Source organism: Lipophrys pholis (genome assembly GCF_963383615.2).
Source record: "Lipophrys pholis genome assembly, chromosome: 1".
In the NCBI taxonomy this organism is placed as follows: domain Eukaryota; kingdom Metazoa; phylum Chordata; class Actinopteri; order Blenniiformes; family Blenniidae; genus Lipophrys; species Lipophrys pholis.
This window is the reverse complement of record NC_137635.1, coordinates 48,995,476-49,022,674: the sequence shown is the minus strand read 5'-3', so window position 1 is coordinate 49,022,674 and position 27,199 is coordinate 48,995,476. Positions and strand designations below refer to the sequence as shown.

Here is a 27,199-nt window from a genome sequence, read left to right as displayed (position 1 = left end):
CTAAATCAGAGCAGTGAGAGAAGACCCCTCTGAGGCTGTCTGGAAAAACCATAAAACACTGCCGGACTCCTAAAAAAAAAAAAGAGGCGAAAACAAACTCGAAAGAAAGAAACACTTGACTTCTCCTGGGCCCTACTTTACATGTTTATAGCCTCCGCTGACCTTTATTCTCAAGACCGCAGGGGTTATTGCATTGAAAATGCCACTCAACTTAAACCTATTAGGTTTCTAATCACATCTAGCTCTTCTCAATACCTGCTTCTGCGATAAGAACATCACCAATACAAGGTTTTCTTGAAAAATAATAGAAAAAAACGACTTAACTGCGGAGCTGAGAGAAGAACGACAGACACTGAGAAATGAAACAGCCATTAGGTTCCAGACAGAGGACTTTCTACTATAATAAGGTTATAAGGTAATGCAGAAACATGCAGCTCATCACACACCTGATCAATAAAAAATAATCAGGAGACTGCAATGCAAATCTTTAAGCTGCAAAACTACATGAATGACGATGGAACACAATAAAAATGCCTCTAAACTTCAAGACCTGCATTAAGAATTAATCTTTTCCGCTTTCCACTGGCCACTGTGTTCTTTTCCAACTTTTCCATCTTACCATTATTTATATCAGTAGGCCTGGTTTAGGCACCAGCAGGTACTGCTGCATTCCTCTGGTCATCTCGTACTCCCTGCCAGCACCCCCACATCTTCCTCCGGTTCTCACCTGCTCAGTATTCACATCACACACACACACACACACCACCTCGCTCGCAGAAAACTCCTTGGGAAATAGGTCGGAGAACTGTCGACTTTCGCTGGGTTACAAAGAGCTGCTTGGGATCGGCAAAAGCCGAGTGGTGCGATGTGCAAAGCATGAAGTGTGTGTGCGTGTTTGTGTGTGTGTGTTGAGCTGTGTTATAGACAGCAGCCTCTGCAACACAAGGTAGCCCGTGGGGAAACCGTGTATAGCCGAAAGCGATTTCTGTATCACAGCGATGCTTTACAACGCTAATCAACGTTAAACTGAACACTAAGCGGGCCTCAAGCAGGATGGTCCTGAACTGGAGGGTCAACATGCAGGTTATCCTGTTAAGAGATGTTCACGGGTAACACTGCAGATCTGATGTGTCTGGGGAAACTGAGGTGAACTACAAGCAGCGGCGGCGTCCAAGGTATACGCAGGTGTGCAGTGTTTACCCACTTTTTTTTCAGCCAGCATTGCATACACTTTCAATCCCGCCCGACGCACAACTCAGCAGCATCAAGGTTGCCTATTTTTTTCCCCCGAGGATAATGAAGCCATAACCCACAATACTCTGCCTCTAATTGGCTCGTACTTGCTGCATTCACTGATTTGATTGGTTAATGTCTATGCTTACCGTGCAGCATGAGGGCTAACGAGCCAATCAGAGGAAGAGTAGGGCGGGTCATGACGAGGCAAATATTGCTATCCGATAAATCATAGCGAAAATGAGCAAATACTATAGACAGATTTTCACAAAATAGAGTAGTCTTACATGCACCTCTGTTTTCGAAGAATCGCTTTTCTGGTTTGCTTTAGAAGAAGGCAAAAATGGAGAGTATACCCACTGATCCAGTGTCCTCTACACCACTGGCTACAGCATGCCAACACTTCCCAATATGATTGTTTGTGGATCTTCAAACTTCAATTCTGCATCAAAATTTAGGGAATTATTACTTCAAAAACCCAGAAAGTTGTATGTAATTGCACTATGGTTAATGTTCTATTCAATCACCAGATTTTAAATGTCATAACGTTAAGTCATAAAAACTCATTACATCTCTTCATTTCGCCGCCTTGATAGCACAAGCAGCCGGGTTGAATGGGGTTTTGAAATGAGCAGGTTCCAGTGAGTGCAGTGCCATGTAAGTGGAGCAGATTTAATTATGATTACATACGGGCAGAGCATTAAATTGAAACATCATGAAATAACATTATTGTCAGTGACTGATTAAATCCAAATAACCCAATCAGAACGTGTTATTACCACATATATATGACTGCACTAATCCCTCAGTATTGTTGAGCAGGACCTTGTTCCTGACAGATTATAAAAGAGTCTGTATCCAGCCAGCAGGATAATTTCATAATCAGAACACAGATGGAGAATGGACAGAGCTGCTCCCCCTCTCCTCCTTTACCCACTAACAATATCTCCATCTTCTCCATCCAGCAGGCCACTTCACACCGTCCCACCGACTTACATCATATTCCTTAATCAGACCGCAGCATTTCTGGCACTGCCGGTGCAATACCTCCCATCTACTGTATGTCAGGATTTGGCAGTAGCTGCAGCGAAATCCGCAGGCAGCACTCTGGCTCGTACCCTGGCCTGGCACGGCGGTTCTGTCCTCGCTAAATGGAAACCATCCGCTGCCGTCTGGATGCCGGACGGGGAGCTAGCTCGCTTTGAGACGGCTGTCACGCTGGGAGATGAGCCTGTGCCCGGTCACCATGGAGCTGGCAATGCTTAAAGTCTGAGTGTCACAAAAACAGAGCCATGGGGCGGGTGATGATCTCCGTATGCTTTCAGCCGTTGGACCGACGGTTAAACACAAGGCTCAAGCTGAAGGCCTGTTTTCAAAAGTACCTCGCCCTCACCACAAATCAGCTTCCTGTTTGGAGCCAGTTTAAGGCCCTGTTCATACGTTTTCCAGTGAAAACGCAAAGTTTTTGTGTTTTGGCTGTCCGGAGTCACTGAGAAAGCAACTTTTTGAAAACGCTACATCTTCGTGTAGACGGGCGAAATGCTGCAACGCAAGTAGTTAATAGTTCTTCTGCACATGTTCAGTAGACAGACAATAACAACTATTTTGCCTCCAGACCGTCATGACTGCCAGTCCATATTCTCCTGGGACGTGGTAGTTTTATAGTTGATAGTCAACTGTAAGAGCAATCCAACATTGTTGTCTGTCCATACGAATGTCCATGTACTCATCGTTAATGTTTATGTGTGGTTTCATTACAAAAACAATCAGTGCCAACTCGTGGCCTGTCATGCTAACCACACCTTTTTCTGTGTTTCTGCCGTTTTGGTGTAAATGGACATCGTTCTCAAAACGTTGTTGTGAAACCTAAAGGTTTTCTGAAACGATAAATGCATATACGATGCGTTTTCACTTGAAACGTTGTGCTATAAACAAGCCCTAAACATTTCCACGTTTCCACACAAAGCATCTCAAATTATATTTATTCTATTAACAGTTTAAACAGGCATCAAAGCGCTGTGCTGCACTTCTGCAACAGCCTGCGAAAACAGTGCCCTGTTTAGAGAGCATAATGAGATGCTACCCTACTTTTCCTTTTAAAGGTGTGTTCAGGGAAAAAACATCACAAAAATAAACAAGTCAAGGCCGCTCTGAGCGTGGCAGGCATAAAAGACAAAGACATAATCCTAAGCCGTACAAAGCAAACTCCCTCGATGTATAGGCAGCATGTGAGGATATAGCTACGTGTGTGTGTGTGTGTGTGTGTGTGTGTGTGTGTGTGTGTGTGTGTGTGTGTGTGTGTGTGTGTGTGTGTGTGTGTGTGTGTGTGTGTGTGTGTGTGTGTGTGTGTGTGTGTGTGTGTGTGTGTGTGTGTGTGTGTGTGTGTGTGTGTGTGTGTGTGTGTGTTCGTGTGCGAGTGTAGGTGTGTGTGTGTGTGTGTGTGTGTTTACCCAGGCACACAATGCAGGGAGGAGGGGAAGGAAAACACGGGGACAGGCAGGACCTTCCGAATGCAGTTTAACAAAATGTCAAGCACGTTCAGATCACCGGCCGACTGAAATGTCATCCAGGCGAGGTAGCAAAGAGGCGAAGGCTGCAGAGATGGATCTGCACGCAGCGAATGCCAGACAAATGTTTATAATTACAACTCTGTGGCCATTAACATGCTCGCTTTTCCCACAACAGAGAAAAGATAAAGAGGTGTTAAGATCCAGATCACCTCGAACCGCTTCATGTTGTTGTTTTTTTCTTTTCCCATTAAATTGACGCTGCATTTTATTCCCATGAGAGTGTGTGTAGTAAGGTGTTTCCTAGTTTGAGCGAAACAAGCACATGTAGCAGTGGACATCCAAGGCGTATAGCCATAAAGGAGAATCAAGTTGCACAACTAAGATTACTTAAACTCATTCACAGACTGTAGCTTCAGCTCAAATTTCAATTCATGAGACAGTCTGACAGAAAGTATGTGAGTTCAGAGCAGCCGGGTCTGTTAGGAGGTACTGGCCAAGGGTGTTGTCTTCCTGCCCCTAAAGTGTGGTATAATATAATTGTGCTGAAGAGCTGCACACCGGGGGAGGAGAGTTTTATATCGATGCCTGGCCGCTCTGACAGTGTCAGGTGGTATTTATGAGACTTGTAATGGTGCTGAAGCGCAGGCACACCTGCTATGCTGGGCGAGAGGAGACCCAAATACACACTGAACTCTCCGTTAGTTTGCCTTCTGTCGTGGTGTTGAATATATGTTTAAAAAAAAAAAAAAAAAAAAGAATGCATTGACATTAGTGGGCCTATATTTTATTAGATTCTGGCAGAGACAGGACATTTTATGTAAACTCCCATTTAAGAACAGCTGTGTCGTTCCACTAGACCAGAGGTGTCAAACTGATTTTAGTTCAAGGGCCACATACATACAAAATTTCATCTTGAGTATCCTGGACCGGTGAAGTAGTACCATAATAACTTTTAAGTTTAAACTTTAAAGATTTTCTTTGTTGTGGCGCAGAGTATACGCGATGAAAATACCTAAATTGTCACATAAACCAAACAATTACTTCTGAACATGACTACAATCTCAACATAAAGTCAATTTTAATCAAAACTTCTGGGTCAAAATACAGTGAAATGTGCAAAAAAACTTGCATGTGTTTACAAACTCACCCTGACAGCATGAATTTGAGGCTAATGCGAGTTTGTTATCGTTCACAGCAGCATCACTGATATCTCAGCCTTGTGTTGTGCCAGCTGTTGTTTTGGATTTTTGTGACACAACCAAATAAACTACTCAAACGTCAATGTAACTACAACATATGTAAATCTAAGAAGGAAAAACTCTCAAGAAGACAAATTGAAGAAGATATTTATTGGTGTTTTTGTTCACAGAATAACTTGAAACTTAAAGAACAATTTTGAGACTTCAGAAAAGAATTAAAACCTACGGTGACATTATATTAAACTAATTGTGAATATGAAGTTAAACTGACTTTTTCTTTCCTATCAACGAGCTGAAATTGGCACGTATTAGACGCCTGCTACATGAGAGGAAAGCAAACGGCACTGATGAAACTTAGTCAAGCTGTGAAAAGTGCTGCTCCTGTTCTAGCTCTCCAACACCCATAGCCCCAAAGAGGAGTCCCCGAGCCTGCCAGGCCTCGACTTAAATTACATACGTGATGAAGGCAGGAAATTAAAAAATGTCGGCGGTTTCCAGACGTCAACTGCTAATCTGGAGAAATATTGCTGATGCCAACTTCTTTTAGGAGAATAGAGACGGTTGTTTCTCGTCAAGCATCAATTACCGCAACACAGAAACGATCACCGCCACTTTGGCACTAAGAAATCTACATTAAATCCTATATATTATGATGTATTTTTATAAAATCTATGTTGGATGCTAAGCCAAGATCTCCCTACAGCAGTGTTCAAGGAAACCGCCTTTTTAAAAAGTCACTATTGTCATCTAGAACATCAAAACAAGGTAGCATGTAGATTGTGTCATTAAAAAGAAAAACTATATAAGCACTCCACAATAATGTACAACTGACCGAAAAAAATAACAGCTGCTGCTCCCAGTGGTTCTAAACATCATTATGCCAAGTGGATATCATTGACCAGGAGATGCTGTAATCCTGCCCAGTCTGAGATTATAACAATTAGTAGATAGTGAAAGCTTCAGGAAGTCAATGGAATATGTTGAGCATGATCACATGGATACCTACTGTTTTCTGACTTTTTTTTTTTTTTTTTTTCTAACTAAACATTTCATCTAGTCAACAAACAAAAAAAAAAACTCCACAATGCCAGGAATGTCTCTAATGATAATCCTGACAAAAGTGGTCTGGCCTTATCCAACAGGTCTTTGTCAGTGATGGCAGAGGAAATGACAGCAACACAAAACACACAAACAAAGAGATGAGAGAGTCTCCGCAGTCGGCAGTGCTCATCTCTGGTACACGGAACAGCTGACACTTCAGCAATCAGGCTGCAGAGGCAACGCCGAAGCCAAAACTGCTTTGATCAGAGAAAATCTAAGTGGATAAGTACGGTGGCTTTCTCAGAGGCGGCGCAGAAGACTGAGTGTCCTATATCCTGAATGCTCAGCACTAAAGAGAAAAAGTATTGCAGGGAAGCAGCTGGCTGGATGTGACAGCAACGACAAAAATGCAATAAATAACGGCAAATTGGAGTTTGATCTCATCCAGTGAGGTAATGCTGAGTACTCTGCCCATTTTTTCCACATTCAGACTGATCATTTTCTCCCATGCTAATTGTGTATTACATTAAAACCATTTAGACTAGAAACATTATCAACACTGAAATGAAAAACAGTCCAGTGTAGAAAGGTCTAGATGCCATATTCATCCATCAAGCAATTAAAAACCCCCAAAAAAGTTGTATAGGTGTTAAGATTCCTACTTTATTCATTCACTTATCGACTACACCTACTTAATCCAAGTTTGGGTTGAAGGACACTCCTCCTGCTTCTAATTTAATCAGCGATTGAAGAAACAAACGGGACTCAGAATACGGTAACTCACAGGTACAACATGCAAACGGTGCACAGAAAGATAGGTCAGCCACTTGAATCTGGGCAAAAACATTAGCAGAAACTTGAAAGTATCCAGGAAAAACTATTTATTTCCTGGGTTTTATTCCTGTAAGTACTGGAACTGCTTGTTTGATTACGTAAAGCCCAGCCTTGTTCCAGAGCAACCCAATGTCTGAACATGTTACAGGTCCCGAAATAGCTGGATCGGGTGTCTTTCATTTGACATGTTCAGAGAATGAAGAGGCTCAACGAGTGCTGAACAAACGTCGTCGTGTAAAAAGGGGCGGCGGGGGCCTCATCCACTCTTCAGTCTCCTCTACAAGCTCTGTCTGAACCAGTTCAGTTCAATTCGGTTCAACATCGACTTTGATTATACAGCCGCTGAACTTTAACTGCTTCAGCAGTCTCAAAGTGCCATATACTGTTAAGTCATGTTCACCATTTCACACACAGACCCAGAGTCCTGCTCAAGGGCACATGGGCAGGGTAAGATGGGAAATTGAACGACCACAGTTAAGATTGGCTCTCGACTAGCCAGTGGTCCCCTTTTTCATCCCACCCCCACCCCCCGTCCTCCTGAACAGAAAGATGTGAAAAATGCACCAGAAGGCATCTTTAAAATGTTTCTAACGCTTTTTCTGTTAACTGATAAATACTCCAACTAATGTTGGCTGCCAGTTCTTCTTTATTCCAAGCCTGAGGGGCAGCAACAGTAAACAAAAACACTCAGTTGGCAACGCAATTTTCCCAGAGATCTGACGTCAAAGATCACACTGGTTTGGACTTTCTGGATTGGCTATGAGCTGGGTCACTGTTGTCATATGAAGCAGCAATAGCAGAATAGCATGCACTGTGGTTGTGCAGTGTGACTTTCAGCCTCTGTAAACACCGTGCCAAAAACCACGGCGGAGTGCTAATGCGCTTATTGTCACAGCTCCGGTATAAACGTGTTGCTTCATGCCTTCAGCTCATCAAAAAAGCCTGATCGCTCTTCTCACTCGGCAAGCCGCCTCAGTTACAGGAGCTACTACCCCCCGACTCCGCCGTCCCTCGATCCATCTAGTCTGGCTGTAATTCATCAGGGCTTGGTGGCCTCCATTAGCGCTCCTCCACAGGGACAGGACAGCCTCTAAAGCACAACATTCAGGCCGTGCGCTGGGGCCCCGCACTTTACCCTAACAGCTTCATCAACTCTGCATCCCTGGAGCCTTACACTCTCACACCAAGTGTATACACACACACACACACACACACATACACACATCTCTGGAGAGCCCAATTAGCAGCCATCACCTGTAATTCAATAACAACACTCCTTTTCTTTCAGCCACTCAGGCTCCTTCTTTCATTCGACCGTGAATTTTGCGTGATTTAAAAAGAGGTTGTTGCTTCATGTTCTCCTCCAGCAACAAGCCGATCTACGTCCACGCTGACAGTTTTACAGATCTAAACAGACCTGCATATTCTGTTTGCAACCGGGGGGGTGTCTTCCACTCTGTCTCCTTTCTGTTTTTTTGTTTTTTTAACAAGCAACATATATCATGGCGCCCACCTGGCAACAATACAAATCAAACCTACGGGATGGATGAGGAGGCACGGGGAGAGTCCGCACAGCACATCTCTACTCAGCTTATAATCAAATCCTCTGTTCCATGCTGGAGTGTTCAGCCTCCGTCTGTGCTGCGTGGTGCGAAAGGAAAGCGAACAAAAACATGACTGTCTCCAACTGCAAACACATATAACATCCGAGTAAACAAGAGAACTGCAGTCTGCCAATTATAATCAAACCACATTCATTTCCATAAAGAAAATTATTAAAATTAGAGTTGCCACGACCCAAAGGGGCTATTTTGGGGGGGAAAGTGACCATACTTCAGTTGGAGATGATACCTGCTAACTGGGAAGAATTAAGAACAAGCCCCCAGGTCCATCACAGGGACACATCAGATACATTCAAACTCAATTTCGCTCAATATACAACCACAATGCAATTTTTGGGGGATTGTGGGAGGAAACCTCAGTAACCCTCAGGAAGATTACTGGACAGCAACAAACCACAGACCACGCTGAGAGGCGACAGAGCTAACCACTACACTGACCGCTTCAAACAACAACAGTAAATTAATGAGTCGGCGCCGTCAAGCGAGTTCAATATTTGTGCTCCACTTTACGAGATGTTTCAAGTGAAAACGCATCATTTTTGTATTACTTTAGAAAAGTTTTGTCCTTTAAATGGCAGAAATGCTGAAAAACTATGTAGTTAGCATGCCAGGCCATGAGATGGCGCTGTTGTGTCTTCCTTTATCGAAACTACACACACACGTGCAAAGAACAATACACTATAAGCATTAACAATGGCGAATGTTAATGCGTTTCCACCGTCCACACAGAGGCAGCGCCTGAGTGTTTCAGAAAAGCTTAAAACAGTGTTTACTGTGTAAATGGGGCGTCAGAGATAGATGCTTGCTGATTCATGGAGAATGTAGATCCAGTACTGTGCATGCATCATAATGAAAACTGTGCTGTTTTTAGAGAAAAGCATTTCTTCCTTCCAACGGGACCGAGTTAGTGGTTTTCTCTTGATTTATACGAAAAACTGCGAGCAATTATATAGAAATAAAGCGAATGCAAGTGACAGTATGTCCATTTTCAAAAAAATCTATTTTACTGTATGTACATGATCTATAATTATGTTTATTGACACTGAGTTCAGAAAGTGTAAACAAGTCTTTCAATGTTTGTTTTTTAAAGGGTTAAATATCAACTGCTACAGTGATAGTTATGTGTGATATTAGCCAACCTTTTTAATGATGAAATATATATTTCATAATGCTGATCGTTTGTCTGTATCAGACATTATCATTTCCAAAGCGAGTTCTTACAGTGTAAAGCACTGGGCAAACAAAAGTACCATGTGATGGTTCGGGAAGTAAACAAAAAAACAGAGCGAGTGAATCAAAACATATGTATAAAATGAGAAATGGTTCTTGTAGTGTTCACAACAAATGTATGTTTCTAACAGCCGAAAGGCTGCGATGCAAAAGGGAGGGAGGGGGCGATAAATCACTCTACAGTGCCTCTTATCTAATTATCTATTCCACTCCCACCTGTCCTGCTGCTGCTGTACCCTCTGAAGTCTCCGGGGGGTCTTTAAAGAGTCCACCCCCCACAACCCGCCCATCCAACGCTCATGATATATGCTTCCTCGGACCAATAAGGCTGCTGGGCGGGTTGCCTCCTCTGCTCCCTACTGGAGATTTACATCCTACCTCTGTTTTGTCTGTTTATCAAGCTTCAATCAATCACGAATAACTTGGAATAATCAAACTGTTAAAAAAACATTTTACAGTGTTGTGCACACTTGCCTCACAGCGAGAATGTAAAGTAGTTTTATGACATTTAAATTGGTAAAGTTGCAAAAGCAGAAAACACAGCTGATGATATTATTTGAACATGTTTAGTTTCCTGTGGAAACAATATTGGCAAGAAAGAAAAAAGCTGAATAAAATACATTTAATACATTAGTAGATCATGCGGACCTTTTAAAAAAACTTGGAAAAAAAACCTCTTTCTTTGGTACACGACTGACTGCACTGCATCCAGGCCGTTTCCTCCTTATTTAACTATTTGTGTATAGACATTTCTTTTCCCTCTCCCTGCATTACTTTTGTATTCTTCATTGTTTTTACCTCTCTTGAACTCATTTCCTTTACATGCTATTTTCACTGCAGACATTCTCTGAGGACGGCAGAGAAAGAATTTCATTGTTCACATGAAACATGTTTCTCTGATGTGAAAAACAAAAAAACTGAATTGAATTTAAAACCATCAAGTCGTCACAGACTCTCACCATCTAAGCAAATGTGCTGAATCGACCCAGATAGAATCGATAATGATCCTAATTTGAACTTAACTACATCTTCTTAAATTAAGTTACTACTTACAACACATTTACAGGCCCCGTTGCATCATGTTGTGAGCAGCACTGAACACGGTTTTTCAAATGACTTTTTTTTTTTTACGTTGTTATTGATTAGCTTGTATGTTTGATGGAAAGTCCAAAAATACTAAAGAAAATGGTGTTTCTGCATAATCGATGGATGACACATTCATTCGAATCACTGCGCATCTGAGTTGACAAACCCAAATTTGATAGGATGAAAGGAGACGATGCCCTGAACATCAAAAAAGAGCACCATCTAAGGTAAAGAACACTCTTTCAGTTCTGTATCAAAACAATTGCACAGGTCAAAATTAAATGTTAAGGTGGTCTTCACTGTTTTGTTTCACCGGCTTCTTTCTATCTATCACTTCCATCACTCCTGCTCGCCTCTCAGCTCTGCGTTTCTTCCTGTATCAGCTTCCCCGCACCTGTTTCTTTTGGGTTTACCTTTGAGATGTGTCCCAATTTTAAAGTGGAAGCAAATCAAAGTGAGTAGTCTATCACAGGCGGGCTGCTTCCCACTTCAATGACCGACACGCAGGAGATTCTGACGACCGAGCCGGGCCTGTGCCGTGCAGCACCCTCTGCTGCGTGCCTGGAGGCGCTCGGCAGCTTCAGGCCGCGTTCTCACTGCTTTCCTCAGCCTCTGTTCTACATTCTCAGCCAGCTGGAGAGAGAAAGAGGGAGAATAGAGAGGATGGCAGGGTATGCAAATCGTAGCAACCACCAAAGGAGAGGGAGAGGAGTTTCCCACCGGCAGAGTGTGAAAGAGTGCCCCCCCCCCCCCCCCCCCCCCCGCTCTCACAGGACTTTGAATGGGACCCTTTTCTTTTGATACACACAAGCCCCGCGCACACTTGTGCACAATCGCACAAACTCACAAATTAGCTTCTTTTTGTTTAAATATTTAGCATCTCCTCAGACACTTTGGTCAGCTGCAGCAGGAGAACCGGGGTCCTTTCTCCACAGATCCGCCTCCCCACCTCGGTGCAGATTAAAGTTTTAGCTGCTCGGGGAGCCGCTGTCGATGCATGAATATTCAGGTGGCTGGATGTGAATGATGAAAGGCAGCAAGGCAAAGCAGGTTACTTGTGGAAATGGGTTAGGCCACCTTAAAGAAAACATGAGTTTGGCAGTTCCTCTCAAGATTTCAACGCCAATGCTGGAGGTAAATTTCAGTTCTGGTTCCACATTTGGTTTTGTTTACGGCGTAGGTGGCACTCCGAAAAAAAACTTTCTCTTTCGTGGCATCAATTTGTTACAGCATTGTAAGTTCAGAGCCGGATTTGGATTCAGGATAATCTTATTCTGTTTCAACATGGCATACTGTTGAGGGAAAACCTGAATCCTCCCGAGCTCTTTTGCATAAGACAACATATTGTTTTGCATTTAAACTTTTATCGTTTTCTTAAGTTTCACTTCGGCAGCCTGGAAACTGAGTGTGTGAAATGATTATGCTAAAATATGAAAGTACTTGTCTGAAATTCTGCATTTTGAGAAAACTATGGCCAATCACAGGGGTGTTAAACATAAGGCCCGTTCAGAAACCGGCCCGCAAGAAGCTCCAATCCGGCCAAACCACCAAGCAAATTGTAAAAATTTCATAGACAACCTTAATTTTTTTTTAAACTAATTTCTTAAGAGTAGCTGCGACAACACGACACTGAGACCTGAGCTGAGATAGTGTTGCTGCCGTCGTCTAGTGAACTAGCCTCAAAGCCATACTGTCACGGTGAGTTTGTAAAAATACCCATAATGCAACAGCTATAGTTTTTTGGACAGCTCACTGTATTTTACAGCAGAAGCTTTCATTGTGAAGTAAGTAAGCAACTAAATAAGTAAGCATGTAAGCAAGTAAACTTTAGTTACATTGCACCTTTTTAGATATGGGTCACAAGGTGCTTTACAGCACAAAAAACTGAAAAATAAAACACAGATAAGATCAGTAGAAATACAGAGGCAAGAAAAACATACATACTTGTTTAAAAAAAAAGGTTAAATTGAGTAGCTACTGTTAAAAGGTCTTTGTGAATAAAAACAATTTCTAACTGCTTCATGATTATCCTCATTACAAGGGGCAAGATGTCGAGATTGTGGTCATTTTCTGTCATAATTGTTTGATTTTGGGAAACTATAGACATTTTTTATCAAATATACTCTGCACCACAACAAAGAAACTTTAGAATTTCAACCTAAAGGTATATTGCGGGTCCACACCACTAAAGAGGAAACTGTGCTGTATTTGACACCCCTGAACTAAAATGTGTTTGACACCCCTGATCTACAATATCCGCATTTAAAATGCACTAGAACCATATCAAGAAGTCCTTCAGGGCACGGAGACATGTCTAGTTTAATTCAGCGTGTTGTTTTGCTTTGATACAAGCCAGCTATTAATATCAAATCCCTCTTTACATACTTTTCTCTACAAAGCAAATCAAGAGCAACAATAAAACTGAGCATCCCCATTCAGCTCCTCAGCACATGTGCCTCATGTGCCTTCTGCCGCTACACGGCTCCAGGGCTGCTCCACTGACCTCTGACCTCCCCATAGAGGACACGGGAGGGAGGGAGGGAGGGAGGGAGGGAGGGCGGGAGCGTCGGAGGGAGGGTGGACGCATGCTTCTTATTTATTTAGACAACTTAGTTCAGTGCGGTCCCAATGACACATCGAGTTGCTCTCGGTTTCGCTCTAAATCAGAAGGCAGAGCACCATTCCCTTTCCTCCTTGACTGAAAAATATGTCTCACATTGAGTGTACTTGAAGCGTGAGGACAAATTAAACCTGTATGACAGAAAACATGTCTGCACCAGGGAATGTTTTTTAGTCATTTGTCATCTGACTCTGACTGTTTGTCAGAATATGGGATTCTCGTTGTAGCTGCTCTAAACCTTCCAGTGGATATCGCTGTCGTGTAAATGCTTATAACTGTTTAAGTCAGGGGTGTCAAACATAAGGCCCGTCGGCCAAATCAAAAAACAAATGGTAAACATTTCTTAAGACCTGAGCTGACATATCAGCATGAAAGCTAACAAACTAGCATTAGCCTCAGAGCCATGAGTTTGTAAAAACATGAATAATTCAACGTCTTAGAAGTTCTTTGGGATGTTTAACTCCATTTTGCATCAGAAGGTTTCAACAAAATTGTATTTATGTTGAGATTGTATTGATGTTAATTGTTTAGTTATACAAAAATACGGACATTTTCATCACGTATACTCCGCGTCACAACGCAGAACAACTTAAAGGTTATTATAGCACTACTTTACTGGTCCCGGCCACTCAAGATGAAACTGGGCTGTATGTGGCCTCGTAACTAAAATGTGTTTGACACCCCTGGTTTACGTAATAACAAAACTAATCAGATAAAGTCATCCATTTGTATTTTCTGTACTTTATATACTTACATTTTCCCAACTTTTCAAGTGCTATACTATAACTATACTTGTTCATAACAAGTTGCTGTGTTGTAATAAATATACTTTCATCAACACTCAAACCGATGTGAGAATGCTACCCAGGATAGTATAAAACTGTTAAAAGTGGGGGTTCATCCCATTATATATCTTTGTTATGCTGCATTGAGTCATCTGCTTCAACTTTACATGGCTTATCTGTCAAGGTGCCTTTATCAGTCGGTGTCATCTGATTGAAGCGCAACAGTGTCGGAGCGAACTGCTGATTTTCCCCTCGCGGGGACCAAGTTAATGCATGTAAATCCACAAAAAAAAACAGGCCTGTGTTGTTATGCAAAGCCCGAAGGAAAGTAGCAGTTTCCCACCTTGATGCTAACACACAGCACAACACACACACAAACACACACCACCCAATTAGTCACAGCAGCAGCAGCATCAGTAGGCTGATGCACCTCCCCCTCAGGACCATAAAAGGCAAGGGGGCGGGGTTAATGCTGACTTGGTAAAGACATCCTGGAGTGCTTTGTCATTCCACAGGCCCATTTGTGCAAGGGAAACACACTCTCTCTCTTGCTCTCTCTCGCTCTCTCTCACACACACACACACACACACAAACACACACAGCCTCAGGTCTTTTAACACAAGGAGAAAGTAACCTGACTGATCACTCGTCATGGACCAGTCAACAGCTACTGTTGACCACAGACACTTCTAATACCCATTGAACCGTTTCCCCTCTCAAACAGCCATCTAGTTCACAGCCGGTAAAGGTGGACGTGTGAATAAATATTCATTTAGCACTTGGGTCACATCAAACTGGAAAAAAAAAACCAAAGCAAAGAAAAGCACTAGTCCTCCAAATAACAAAGGAGAAAAATCCAAGATAATGCTGCAATAACAAGCTGGATTGTGCGTAGCCGCATTTTCCAAATGCAATCATAAAGCACGATAACATCAATTATTTGACAGACTAATCTTGTGAGTGCCGGGGTGAATCGAGGTGATTCTGAGCCATATCAGCTGCAACACAATGCCAAATATTACCTCAGAGGCAGGGACACTCACATGACTCCTGTTCCCTGGAAGAGAAGCACCTTAGGGTGACCTCGAGGACGTCGCTCGATCATACATAAAGACAAAACGGCCCTTTAAAAACACCCTGTAGCTTTTATATCCAACCCTCCTTTACAGGAAGACAGTGAATGGTCAGAGGTGTGTTTGTGGGGCCTGTCGAAATGAGCTGTTACATTTCAACTGCCGATCCTTTCGGTGAAGCCAGCATTAAGCGCATCTTCTGAACCTTAAATTGCAAGAAACCATAGGTGACCTTAATGTAGATTGTAAAAGGTCAAGGTACTTATAAGATGATGCAAAACAGAGAAACCAACTCACAGTAATGCAAGTGTATTACGGCCTAGGTATAAATACACCGTGAGACGAATTGAACTTATCAAAGTTTACGCGACAACGTCTTCAAGTGAAAATGGAAAACTTTCGTTCTGTTTTGGGAGCAAGTTTACAAGACAACGGTGCTGGGACCCACTGGAAATGAAACTTTTTGAAAACGGCTCCCATCTTTTTGCTGCTACTGCACATGTGCACCACAGCTGTAGTCAATAGTTCTTGGGCACATGCTCAGTGGATGGACAATAACAACAATGGCGGCCTCCAGAGTGTCATGACTCCCAGTCCATGTTCTCCTGGGACTTGGTAGTCTTGTAGTGGACCGTCTCCTGTAATAACAATCCAACTTGTCCATGCGAATGTCTGTGTACTCCCATTGTTAATGTTTATAGTGTATTGTTCTCTGCTGTGTCTGTGTGGTTTCAGCGCAAAAACAAACAACTACAGCACCAACTTGTGGCCTGGCATGCTAATTACATTGTTTTCAAAACGTTGCAGTGTAAATGTGAAACCCTTTTGTAACAAAAAATGCAAACACAATACATTTTCACTTGAACGTTTTTTGCGTTGCTGCCTCAGCATCAAATCAGAGCAATCTCATCAAAAAGCCTGATATACCAGATATCAAACAGCAGCCAGAAGAGTCCTGAAAGCTCTTGTAAATACACCACGTCTCTCAGTCAAGTCCTTTCCAGTGAAAATGCTGCCTCTAATGCACATCTGCCTTCTAAAAAAACCAGAGTACTGAGGATCATTACACATTTATGACACAGAAGAGCATTTCTCGGCTCAGCATAGACTCTCCAAAACAAAAGTGGCACCCAAACAAAACCAAAACAGTCTCCCAAGTTCAGCTTTCACCTCGAGAGGACAGACGATGGCGAGGGTAGAGAGATGGCCCTCTCTCGTGTTGGACCGGTCCAAGCCCGGGAGTACGCCGCTGTGTTTATCCTGTCAAGGTATGTTAACACCAGGCTGCATTCCTGTAGTCTCTAAATTGCAGTGTTAGATTACAGCCCAGCTGAGAGTGCATTGGTACACACACACACACAAACATGGGAGTGCTTAAAAAGCGCCGGGTGACAAAGGCTTGAGGGCCCACACCTGCCATTTACAGTAGGTCTGCACGCCGTGTGGTGGAGCTGGCAAAAAACTAACGTCACACTGCCAGCCCTGCTATTTATACTGCGCCGTATCTGTATTGTATATGTGGGTATTATGCACTGGCCGTGCTCCAACAACTTATTCCATTATAGGGAGTCATTTTGTTACATCGCATTGACGTATAAGAGAAAGGAAGAAAAAAAAAGGTCTTCTCTCTGCCGAGCTTCCATAATGTTTACAGTTGCTGCCTGATGGGAAATAATTTATGCAGTGAGCCGGAGCAAAAACAGGCCTCTGCCAACAGCAGGCAGGTTCGGGTTAGTTTGCTCAAAAGATTTTCCTTCTTTGATAGAGAAGACGACTTTTCAAGTTAGATAGTAGAACGTGAGGGTACAGACGCCTGCAAGTTAGTTTGAACTCTTTTGAGTAATGTCAATATCAAACAATGATCTGATTCTCTCTCCTTTCCTATGTGCTTCTAACTCATTAAATCAGGAGAGAAGTTACCAAAGCAAACAGTCAATGATTAGCTTCAATTACATGGTGTGGGAGCAGATTTGTTATGAAGTCTGTCCTTAACCAGCGACAGTAATGGATTACCTGCTCCATTTGCTCCACTAATGTTCTGGTTAACAGTTCAGGTTCAGTGAAGCGGGACAGAGCAAAGTCGAGGCTCGAGCCACAAAACCTGGGAAGAACATCACACTGCAGGTGTGAGCTTGTTCTTCGGAAGTAATGCAAAGTCAGATTTAATGCTGCAGCTGTCAAGAATCCTTGTGCAATAAAGTTGCACTTTTTAAAGTTTGAAGACCTGATTCAATGATGAAAAAAAATGTCAGAACTCTCATTCACATCAGTAAGGTCCCATTTACATGTTTTCAAGTGAAAATGGAAAACTTTCATTGCGTTTTGGGCGTTTGATGTGTTTTCACTTGAAACGGGATCTAAAACACATTAAGTGAATTCACGTGGATCAGGAGCAGAGCTGAAACAATTAGTTGACTTGTACAGACAATGAGCAATGCTACTTATGTTTCTGAGAATGTAAACATTTTCTAGGATCTACATACAAGTACAGGCCGCAAGGTAACGTGATCCAGTACAGTTTCTTAGATCAGTACTTCGCCTCATAAAGTATGATGAGGAAGGCATCGAAAACAAACAGGGCAGTATTTGAGATGTTGGACTGGGCCTCTGCTTTATTCTATTCTATTCTATTACACATGGGATGGGGAAGACTTTTTACAAATACATCTCAATTTAAGGTATATGTTGCTGAAGCTTATTATACTAACATTAACATCAATTTAAACTTTTGTGACAATATCAAGCAAGACTAAATACCGTGCTCTTTGTAAATGCAGAATATAAAGACAGACCTTTTTACACAAAAGCACCCAATTAAGAGGCAAATGCTGGGACTACTAAATGTTGACAAAATGGAAACATTTACTCTTTGGGTTGTTGATTACACAGACTAGGCAATGTGTACATAACTTATGAGTTTTGGGAATGCCGATGAGTTATGAAGCATCAGGTTAGGCATTGATCAACACAGATTCAAGTCATGATACAGTTACTGTAGTGAGATTTCATGGAGATCATAATCTTAAAATATATCAAGAAAAATAAAACGCTCTTTTTCCTACATACAATCATACTAGAACACCATTTGCAGCCAGCAATATCGGTTGAACACAGTCCATTTGCTCATTTTCTAATTGAGTTTATGCCCCTTTGATGAGTAGATGTGTTATTGGTTATGCAAGTAGTGTGAGCTTGTGAACTATTAAGGGGATTACAAGGTCAAAATTAAAGCGTTTCTGACAATATCAGCAGCTGTTTGCCTCATCATGGTGATGATGTCTGTCTGGAGGTCACATGCTATAACATCAGCTCCGGAAAATCAAAAATGCAACGTGGACGTGAAGGAGATTAAAAGTAATAAATAGATATGCAAATGGAAGAAGAAGCGGAGAGAGGTGAGTTGCAGAGGGTGAAAAGCTGCTGCGCACTGATTCTCAAACACCTTTTTGCCATCTTGATTGTGCGCCTCCCTCCAGCACAGGATGCGCACCTTTCGCATCCTGCACCCCTCAAGCATTTCTAATTAAAAATAGGACACTGCGATGAGATGAAGCGATTGTTTTCCTGCAGAAAAACTGCACCTGTGCACGGTGATCATAGCGCTGAGAAATCGGTGTATAATACACCTTTATAGGTGTTGCATCACCTTGCGTATACCTGGCTGTCTCCGGTCCAGAAAAAAAAAAAAAAAAAGCAGCAACCCCGCCTTCACTGCAGTGATGGTACTGACCGACCGCCATTCCCCTCACGGCTCGGGGGGGAATTGTATAACCAACAACACAATGGATGAACACGAGTGGGTTTAGAAGGGGGAATAATGGGGGCAGAACCACCTTATGCACTGATCTCTTTGCAGGGCTGATACAAACACACACAGACACACACACACACACACACACACACACACACGCAGCGCGCATGAAGCTGCAGGGGGGTGCGCTCGACCAACCGAGCGGCGAAAACACGCGTAAAAGCAGCCTGCACAAGTGGGTCACAAATGGATGATATAAATCCCGCGAGAATGAAGGGAAGCGAGCGTCCATGGCACACCGTGAAAACTAAAAAAATAAATAAAATAATAACAATAAATCCATCTCTACCTGCACAAGTTGACATTTGGAGCGGGTTCCCTGCCTCCTCGCGACGCGCAGAGGCTCAAATAAAGCAGATTCCGGTTCCGTGTGAACGGGTCGAGAGCCGCAGGTGTGATTTGTGTTTATTTCTAGGCCATTTGTCAGCCCCGTTATCCGCGTTCAGGTAAACATGGTGATGATGGTGATGATGAGGATGGTGATGATGATGATGGCGCACAGAGTCACCGTCGTGTCGTCAGCAGAAGGAGAAGGGGGAAAAAAAGGTGCTTTCCAGCCCCTCGGCTCACACACACGCGCGCACACACACGTCAAGCCTCACAAAAATATATATATATTTACAGGTTTACTTTTTTATTGGCTGATGCGATGCGTGAGGGGGAGAGTACAGGTGAGAAACCGGCCAATGAGAGACTGTGGCTCAAAAGGGTTGTCCAAATTTAAAGTTATTACACCCACATACATCTAGAGTCTGTTTATACCGCATATACTAACATGATTTTGCTATAAATAACATAAAAGCTCAATAAAGTAAAAAAGAAAGTCAAAAGACGCACGCGTTGCAGGTGCAAAACGCACTTTGCAATACAAAAAAAGACCACAAGCGCAGGATTATTGAAGGGAAAGCAGTGCACGAGAAGAGAAAAAGATTTAAAAACAAAAAAAAATCAATCTTTTTGGAGAATGAATAAGATGATTTCCAGGCTTACCTCCACTAAGGGAACATGTGCTGCTGCAGTTGAAGCAGGGAGGGGAAGAGTGGAGATAAAATAAACATCCCATCTCTGTGCCATCCCCTCAACCAGAGACCAAAAGGAAAAAAAAAAGAAAAGAAAAAGAAAAATCCCACCCATTCAACCACAACAACGCGATTCAACCACGAGGTACCACCAAAACAAAATAACGTAGAATAATAATCTGGAGATCCGCTCTCCGTCCGTTAGCACCAAACTAAACCTCGCCCTAAAAAAAAAAAAAAAAGAAAAAAAAAAAAAAAACACAAGCTGGGCCACGTTGTTGTGCGAACCTGCCGCCAAGTGTTGCTGTCTGCGGGGAAAAGTGCACAAAAGTGCGGGGAAAGTGCGATAAAGTGCGAAATCCGTCCGGGGACGAGGCTCCTCGGGTTTATTCTAACGGGCGGCGGATAACGGTCCGCTCCGTCCGGCGGCCCCGTGCACCGCTAGGCGGAGAGCGAGCCGCCAGCCAGGTATAACGGTACACCGCTCAAACTCACTCCAACGCGCCCCAACTCGCTCCCAAAAGTCCCCCGGAGGAGTTCTACCAGGGGGGGGAAGCTGCCCTGTGGCCCGGCCCGGGTCGCCCCGCGGCCGCCGCGGAGGAGTCGGGACTTACCGCTGCTCCTCTTCGGGTTCGCCTGTTTTCTGCGCTTACACCTGGGGCCATCCGCCATGATCCTCTCGCTGAGTCTGAAACGCAGAAGCGAGTCACCTCCTCCTCCCTCCCTCCTCCTCCTCCTCCTCCTCACCCCTCCTCCCTCCTCCTCCTCACCCCTCCCATCCCCGCACCGCAGAAAACACCTGGTTTGCGACACACTGTCCGCTTTTACGGCATCACCTTCTCAAACACCTCCGCGCGTGGCCCCTCCTCCCGGACGCACGTGGGCGCACGAGAGCGAGCATCCATGGGCGCGCGCCGCGTCCTCCGTGGGGGCTGAGCGGCCAGCTGATACCCATCCAGTTGTAACGAATGTAACTGATCATACTTACTCACGTTACTCTGATGAAGATGTATTTTAGGTACTTCTACTTTTATGAGTATTTCCTCCCAGTAGTTGTGTAAATAAAAACTGCCAGTAGTGAAATCAAGGGAGGAAAATACACAAATTACCCGAATGAAGTCGTGTTTTTGGGTAATATAACTTTTATTAATACTTTTTTCACAATATTTGAACAAAAATAGCAATATATAACTATTTCACTATTATAGATATAAATATTCCTGCACACACTCATACTTTAATGAGGATTTCCCCCAATATTTATATAAAAACAAAACCAGCAGTGAAATCAAGGGACAAAACTACACAAATGACCATAATGAAGTAGTGTTTTTGGGTGATATTACTTTTATGACTATTATTTCTTGCAATATGTGAATACAAATACACCCAGGATTAAAACCAAGGAATGAAAAAACCCTGTACTTTATGAATTGGGGAAATATTACTTTTATTAGAACTTTTTTGACAATATTTGAGCAAAAATAGCAATATATACATATTTGACCTGTGAGTGACCTGCAAAAGTGAAATCAAACTACACTTTTTTTTAAATTAAGTAGTATTTGTGGCAAATATTACTTTTACGAGTACTGTATACATTTTCCACCAAACATCAATAAAAATAATGATATACAAATAAAAAATACAGACAGGAGTGTAAGTAAGAAATATACAGTATTGTGGAGTACTCATACTTTTATGAGTATTTATTTGTAGTGAAAACACAGTGAGGAGAGAAAGTAATAAATTACAAATATAAAACTATAGAAATGTGTATGTACTCCCCCTCCCTCAAAAATAAAATATAAAAACCCAAGCAGATGTTTCTTTGAGTACCACTTTTTCACAATGTAAAAGAAACTAAACAAAATACAATTCAATAACACAACAGAGTGTGAATAAAAATGCAGCAATGAGTGAAAGTATTGTTGGGTTCTTGTACAGTCTTGTTGCGTATTCTTTTTTTGTCAATCTGTGAGTAAAAATGCAGTCAGTAACACATGATGAATACACACTTTTCTGTAATAAAGTAGTAATTCAAACACCCATAATGCAACAGCTATAGGGGAACTCCTTTCAATATTTTGCACCAGGTTTCATCAAAATTGACATTATAGTAATTTTCTGCAGTAACCGTCGGTTTTTTGTTGTTTTTTTTTAAACCAGAATCTAGATGTTTTCCTCACATATACTCTGCACTACGACACAGATAAACTGTAGAGTTTAAATATAAACGTTATTATGGCGGTCTGGCCCACTCAAGGTGAAACTGGGTTTGCATGTGGGACCTGATCTAACGTGTGTTTGATGCACCTGCACTAAACGGCCTGTAGGAGTGAATGTGAGACTGTCGCTCTGTTGGTGGACAGGTGATCCTGCCTTTGATCATTGTTCGCTGGTATCGAACCCGGGTGGGATGAAGCAGTGTAGAAGATGAATAGATGAATGCCATGTATGTATTGGACAATGCTGCGGGGGTGGGGCTGAGGGGCCGATGTTAAAGATGATAGAAATGGACTGAACTGTCACAAAAACACTTTGACGTCAGATGTTTCCATAGTAATCTGTAAACAATAGGATGTACTTTTCTATTAAAAAAAACCATTACATTAAGACATTTCATCGGGTTTCACCTTGATGCATCGTCCCTTATATCACGTCATTCTTTCTTAAATTACACAATTTTTAAGTGCATCACGAGGCACTGCCTGCTGCCTCAGGTCTGGCCCTTCTGTGTCATCTCAAAATTAGAAAGATCTCATAAAGCAGCAATCACAAAGAGAAGCAATCAGCTTTGAAAATCCAAGATTAGACGCAGCACGTCTCCACTGGGCAGGTTTTTTTGTCTGAGTCAAGGATAAGTTCAATGACAGTTCACCGGAGGTCACGGGAGCGGCCTTTAAGGTCCAGTCGAGCTATTCTTGTACCTGCGGACGATCGGGTTTCCAGCTCAGACATACCAGGTGCCGCCGAACACCGGCAGCCCCTCGGCAAGCGAGACTCCCACAAATGTCCTGACACCACTTGGAGGACAAGGGAGGGGGGGGGGGGGGTGAAATTAGACTGCGTAGGCTTAACAAGGAAACAGAAAGTATGAGATTATGGCCATTGTTCGGAGGCGCTTCATGGTTGGGTGTGCGGCTCTCAGCTGCTTGACTCAACGGTGGAAACATGAATAGGATTACGTCGGTTTTATGGAGAAGAGAAAACACGTGGAGGGAAAAAGTCTTTATCGTTGATACGCTGCAGCAGCGACACACGTGTCCTAATCTTCGGTGCTGTTAATATTTCATTACATTTAGTAATCTTTGACATGAAAAGAAACAGTTTTAATAGCACAAACATATCTTCCCCCAAAAAGTCCAAATAATAACAACTTGAAATACTGGCATAAAATATATATATATATATATATATATATATATATATATATATATATAAAAAACAATAAAACAAGTGAAAATAGACCAATTGACTGGATGTTTAGCATTAATAGTCTGTCTGTCAACATGATTTGATATCCCCGCACAGGAGTAAATTCAGAATAATAATTGATTTTACAGACATTTTGCAGCTTTGAAGTATTTCATTGGTGCAATTTTGTTCAGTTTCACACTTTCCAACAGATTTAATTAAAAAGAAACGGTGCACAATGGTGTTATTGTAAGTCTCAGGTGAAAAAGGACATTCAATATCATATACTTTTCGCTATCAAGTCTTTAAATGGCTGCTTTTAGAACTGCTTTAACTGGGGAAGACAGTGCATTTTGTCTTTGGTCTGATATTAAATGCAATGTTTAGTGAGATGTTCTCATGATCACAGGATTTTTACATGTCATTTACGGTCAAATAAAGGAACATAAAGTTATCCACAATATGAATACTTTGAAGACAAATTATGATGCCTTTTTCGAGCTTTTGCTGTATTAAAAATCCAGTTTGGCCGTCAGGATGAATTGTATTGTGTGTCTTTGTGGTATTATATCGAGTGATTGTCGTTGTCAATTTTACACTCCAAATGCGCTGGTAGTAGTATCAGCTTGTTGCAGCTCTATTTGGTAAAATGGCCATCACCGAATTATGCTGGGTGGTGATAATGAGCCTTTTTACAGAAATCACTTTGACTTGTCACAGTGGGAAAAGCACAGATGTCACTAATGACACTAGCAGAGGTGCTGGTGTCTGTTAGTGCGACAGTAACCTCGCTATATGGAACCTTGTTTGTTATTACATACTGTGGAGTTAATATGCTGGTTTAAAACAAAACAAAAACAATGCGCTTTTGATTAGCTTGGGGAATATTTATTAATTATTCATAGACTATTTGAGCACAAAACTGAAAAGATAAATAGTATGTCATCTGGATAAATAGGATTTTGGAAACATTGGCTCTATTTGTTGGGGAAAAAACCCCAAAAACAAAGACCGTATTCCTTTCTGTCCTCACTTCTTGAAAGAAAGAAGTACTGGAAATACTATAATCCAAGTTTACTGTTTCTATTTAGAGTCAAAATATGGAAGACAAAAACACTTTCTGCAGTTGCCATGGTACCCATTACCATTACATCATCAGACCATGGAGACTCACTAATGACGTCATCGCCCTTAGCCCCGGTCATCGCCTTTACCCAGGCGGCCATCAAAGTATTTTTTTTTAATTGAACAATGGCTGTTCGAGTAAAATGCCGCTGAATGTCCTCCTGTCCTCCTCTCCTGTTACGGAGAGGAGAGTCTACACCTTGTCAGAACACCAGGGGGCACTGTAGCGCCAACATTTCAATAAACCGAGTTAGAAAAACAACCAGTGTGCACAAAGTAGTGTATGTGAACGACAACGTGAGGGTTTACACCCCATGAGATATTTAAATATTGCCAGTCAGTAGACATCTGCTTTGTAGCTCCTCCTTATAAGACCCGTTCTGTTGTGCGAGGTACAGTACCTCAACGAAGGCGTGAGAAAAATCGTAACCGGTGGTTCCGGTTTTTTTCAGTACTATCCACAACTTTTGTCAGTGGGGCCCACTGACAATAGTTGTGGGTGGTACTGTGAGTGTGTATGGATGGATGGATGGATGGATGGATGGATGGATGGATGGATGGATGGATGGATGGATGGATGGATAATACACAACATTGTGTCATGAATCAAACCGCAGCCTCTCGAGTAAAAGGCTGGAATTTTACTACTAGACTAGCAGCAAATTCATGTGTAACAGGGATTCTTACAAGGGCTTTGTCACTGGGTGACTCAGGTTTACCTCCAGTCTTTCTTCTGAAATAAGAGTTTCAAAGTTGTGCTCCAGTAAATCATTGATTCTATCTAAACTTAGTTTTCACCAGCTATTATCATGGTACTGATGTGTGTCACTGACATGATAAAAACGAAGCGAGGGCTGTTTAGCGGGGCTCATTGTGAAACGGGTCAATCCTCCAATTTCAAACAGGTTGCTCAGACTTCAGCTGTAAACTGTGAATAGAACTGTTTACATAATGAAATGACACTTTTTCGTCAAAATCTCAGTCGTGAAAAAACTTCTAATAACATTTATTGGCTGGATCTCTCATGTTTTTTATGGCTGTATCTTACCTCTGCACCCGGATAACTTGTGGGGAGCTGATCTACTCATCAGTGTGAGTTAAGCCTCCAAACAACAACTGACCCTTCTCTACCCCGCCGGCTGTGCTTCAATTGAACCTCCCACTGGCAGGATATGAAGGCCAATGGAGTCCACCTCTCAACTACATCACAATCTCTCTCCAGGCCGTTGCTGTCCTGCTGCCCGACAAGTGAAAGAGGAAACGGTTGCCATTATTCAATGCTAATTCGGTATTGATGTGGATATTGGGGCTCGAAGGGACTTAGAGGCTTTAACTCTCTCCTAAGTGAATTCAATTGTTGTTTTTTGTTAGGAAAATCTGTCTCATTGTAAAGTCAGCCAGAAGACCGCGAGTATTGTTATTTGGGAAAAAACCTAAAGGTGAACCATCAGGCTAAACATCTTGTTATTTGTTATGCATCAGGTAAAGGGTTCACAAAACTTTGGATCTGAATGAAATATACAGCACAGTCAACCTGGAGCATATATATATATATACATATATATGAACCGTCAAGATTCATAGAACTAGAACACGTAGTTCACATATGGTCCATGTGCAAAACGTCCTATATCTGGTGTCATAAACCTCCTACAATGAATAAAAATAAAAACCAAAATGCTACTTTTGAGGGGAAAAATACAACTTTCGAGCACCACAAACTTATAATAAAATTCACAATACTAGTAAAGTATAGCAAAAAAAATTGGTTTCCCAACTAATTTCAGGATCTGTCTTATCTTGTGAGGATTAACTATTATTTAGATAAGAAATCTTATCAAGAGAATCTTCACTTGTTCCACTAACAGATATACTTTTTTTTTACTTATTACAAGCAAAATAATCTTGCTCTTTTTTCCAGTGCATGGCGTGATCTTGGGCTTCGCTCTGAATATACCATAATGTTTTGTTTTTTTTCTCTATTCAGATCCCGTGGAAGTTCCCTGTCGTCATGTTCCCGGAGTGGCTGTAAAAGGGGAAAATGAGAGCCCACCAGGTGAGGGCAAAAGTTGTGAGGCACTTTTGAAATGCTAATTCAATGCTAATGTGAGACACAAGAGAACTAAACTGACTTTGATGAAAGATCTTTTCTATTCTGTTTTCGTTATAATGCCATGCGCTGGTCGTAGGTTGGGCTCATTCGTGGGAAAACGTGTGTTGGAGTCATAATGGTTGCGAGTTTGCATGATGAGATTTTCTTTTTTTCTTTTTGCAGAAAATGAAGATAAAGGTGCAGCGGGGCTCAGTCTTTGATATGTTAATCGAGCCAAACATGTAACATTGCCACAGAAAAAAAGAAATCAATTAACTCCAGCGCTGGTATTTTCCCCTGGTCCGCCACCATAAGATGAATTATCCAGTTTTTTCTGTCAGGATGAGTAATGCGGGTACAAATCACTTGTCTAGATGAGTGGCTGGGGAGTTGATAATGGCGAGTCCTCACACTGAGTTTATATGGCAGGAGGAGAGCGGGAGATTATTCATCTTTTCCCACTGTCACTCTCTCCATTAGTGATATGCTGTAAAAGGCTGCA

At 42.1% G+C, this 27,199-nt stretch overlaps 1 protein-coding gene across 3 annotated transcripts in view; it reads right to left on the bottom strand.

The window, feature by feature from the left end:
- The window catches only part of LOC308120419 (zinc finger E-box-binding homeobox 1-like), a 61,924-nt gene extending 41,159 nt beyond the window's left edge, over positions 1-20,765 (bottom strand). Inside the window, exon 1 of one of the 3 annotated variants that reach the window (XM_080481025.1) lies at positions 20,678-20,765. In XM_080481025.1, coding sequence (XP_080337151.1) covers positions 20,678-20,735 — 58 coding nt within the window. In that variant the 5' untranslated portion in view covers positions 20,736-20,765. Of the gene's footprint in view, positions 1-19,333; positions 19,562-20,034; positions 20,273-20,677 lie in introns of those variants that run through there. The other 2 variants (XM_080481024.1, XM_080481026.1) reach the window with 2 other exon arrangements.
- Positions 20,766-27,199: the final 6,434 nt, after the last annotated feature.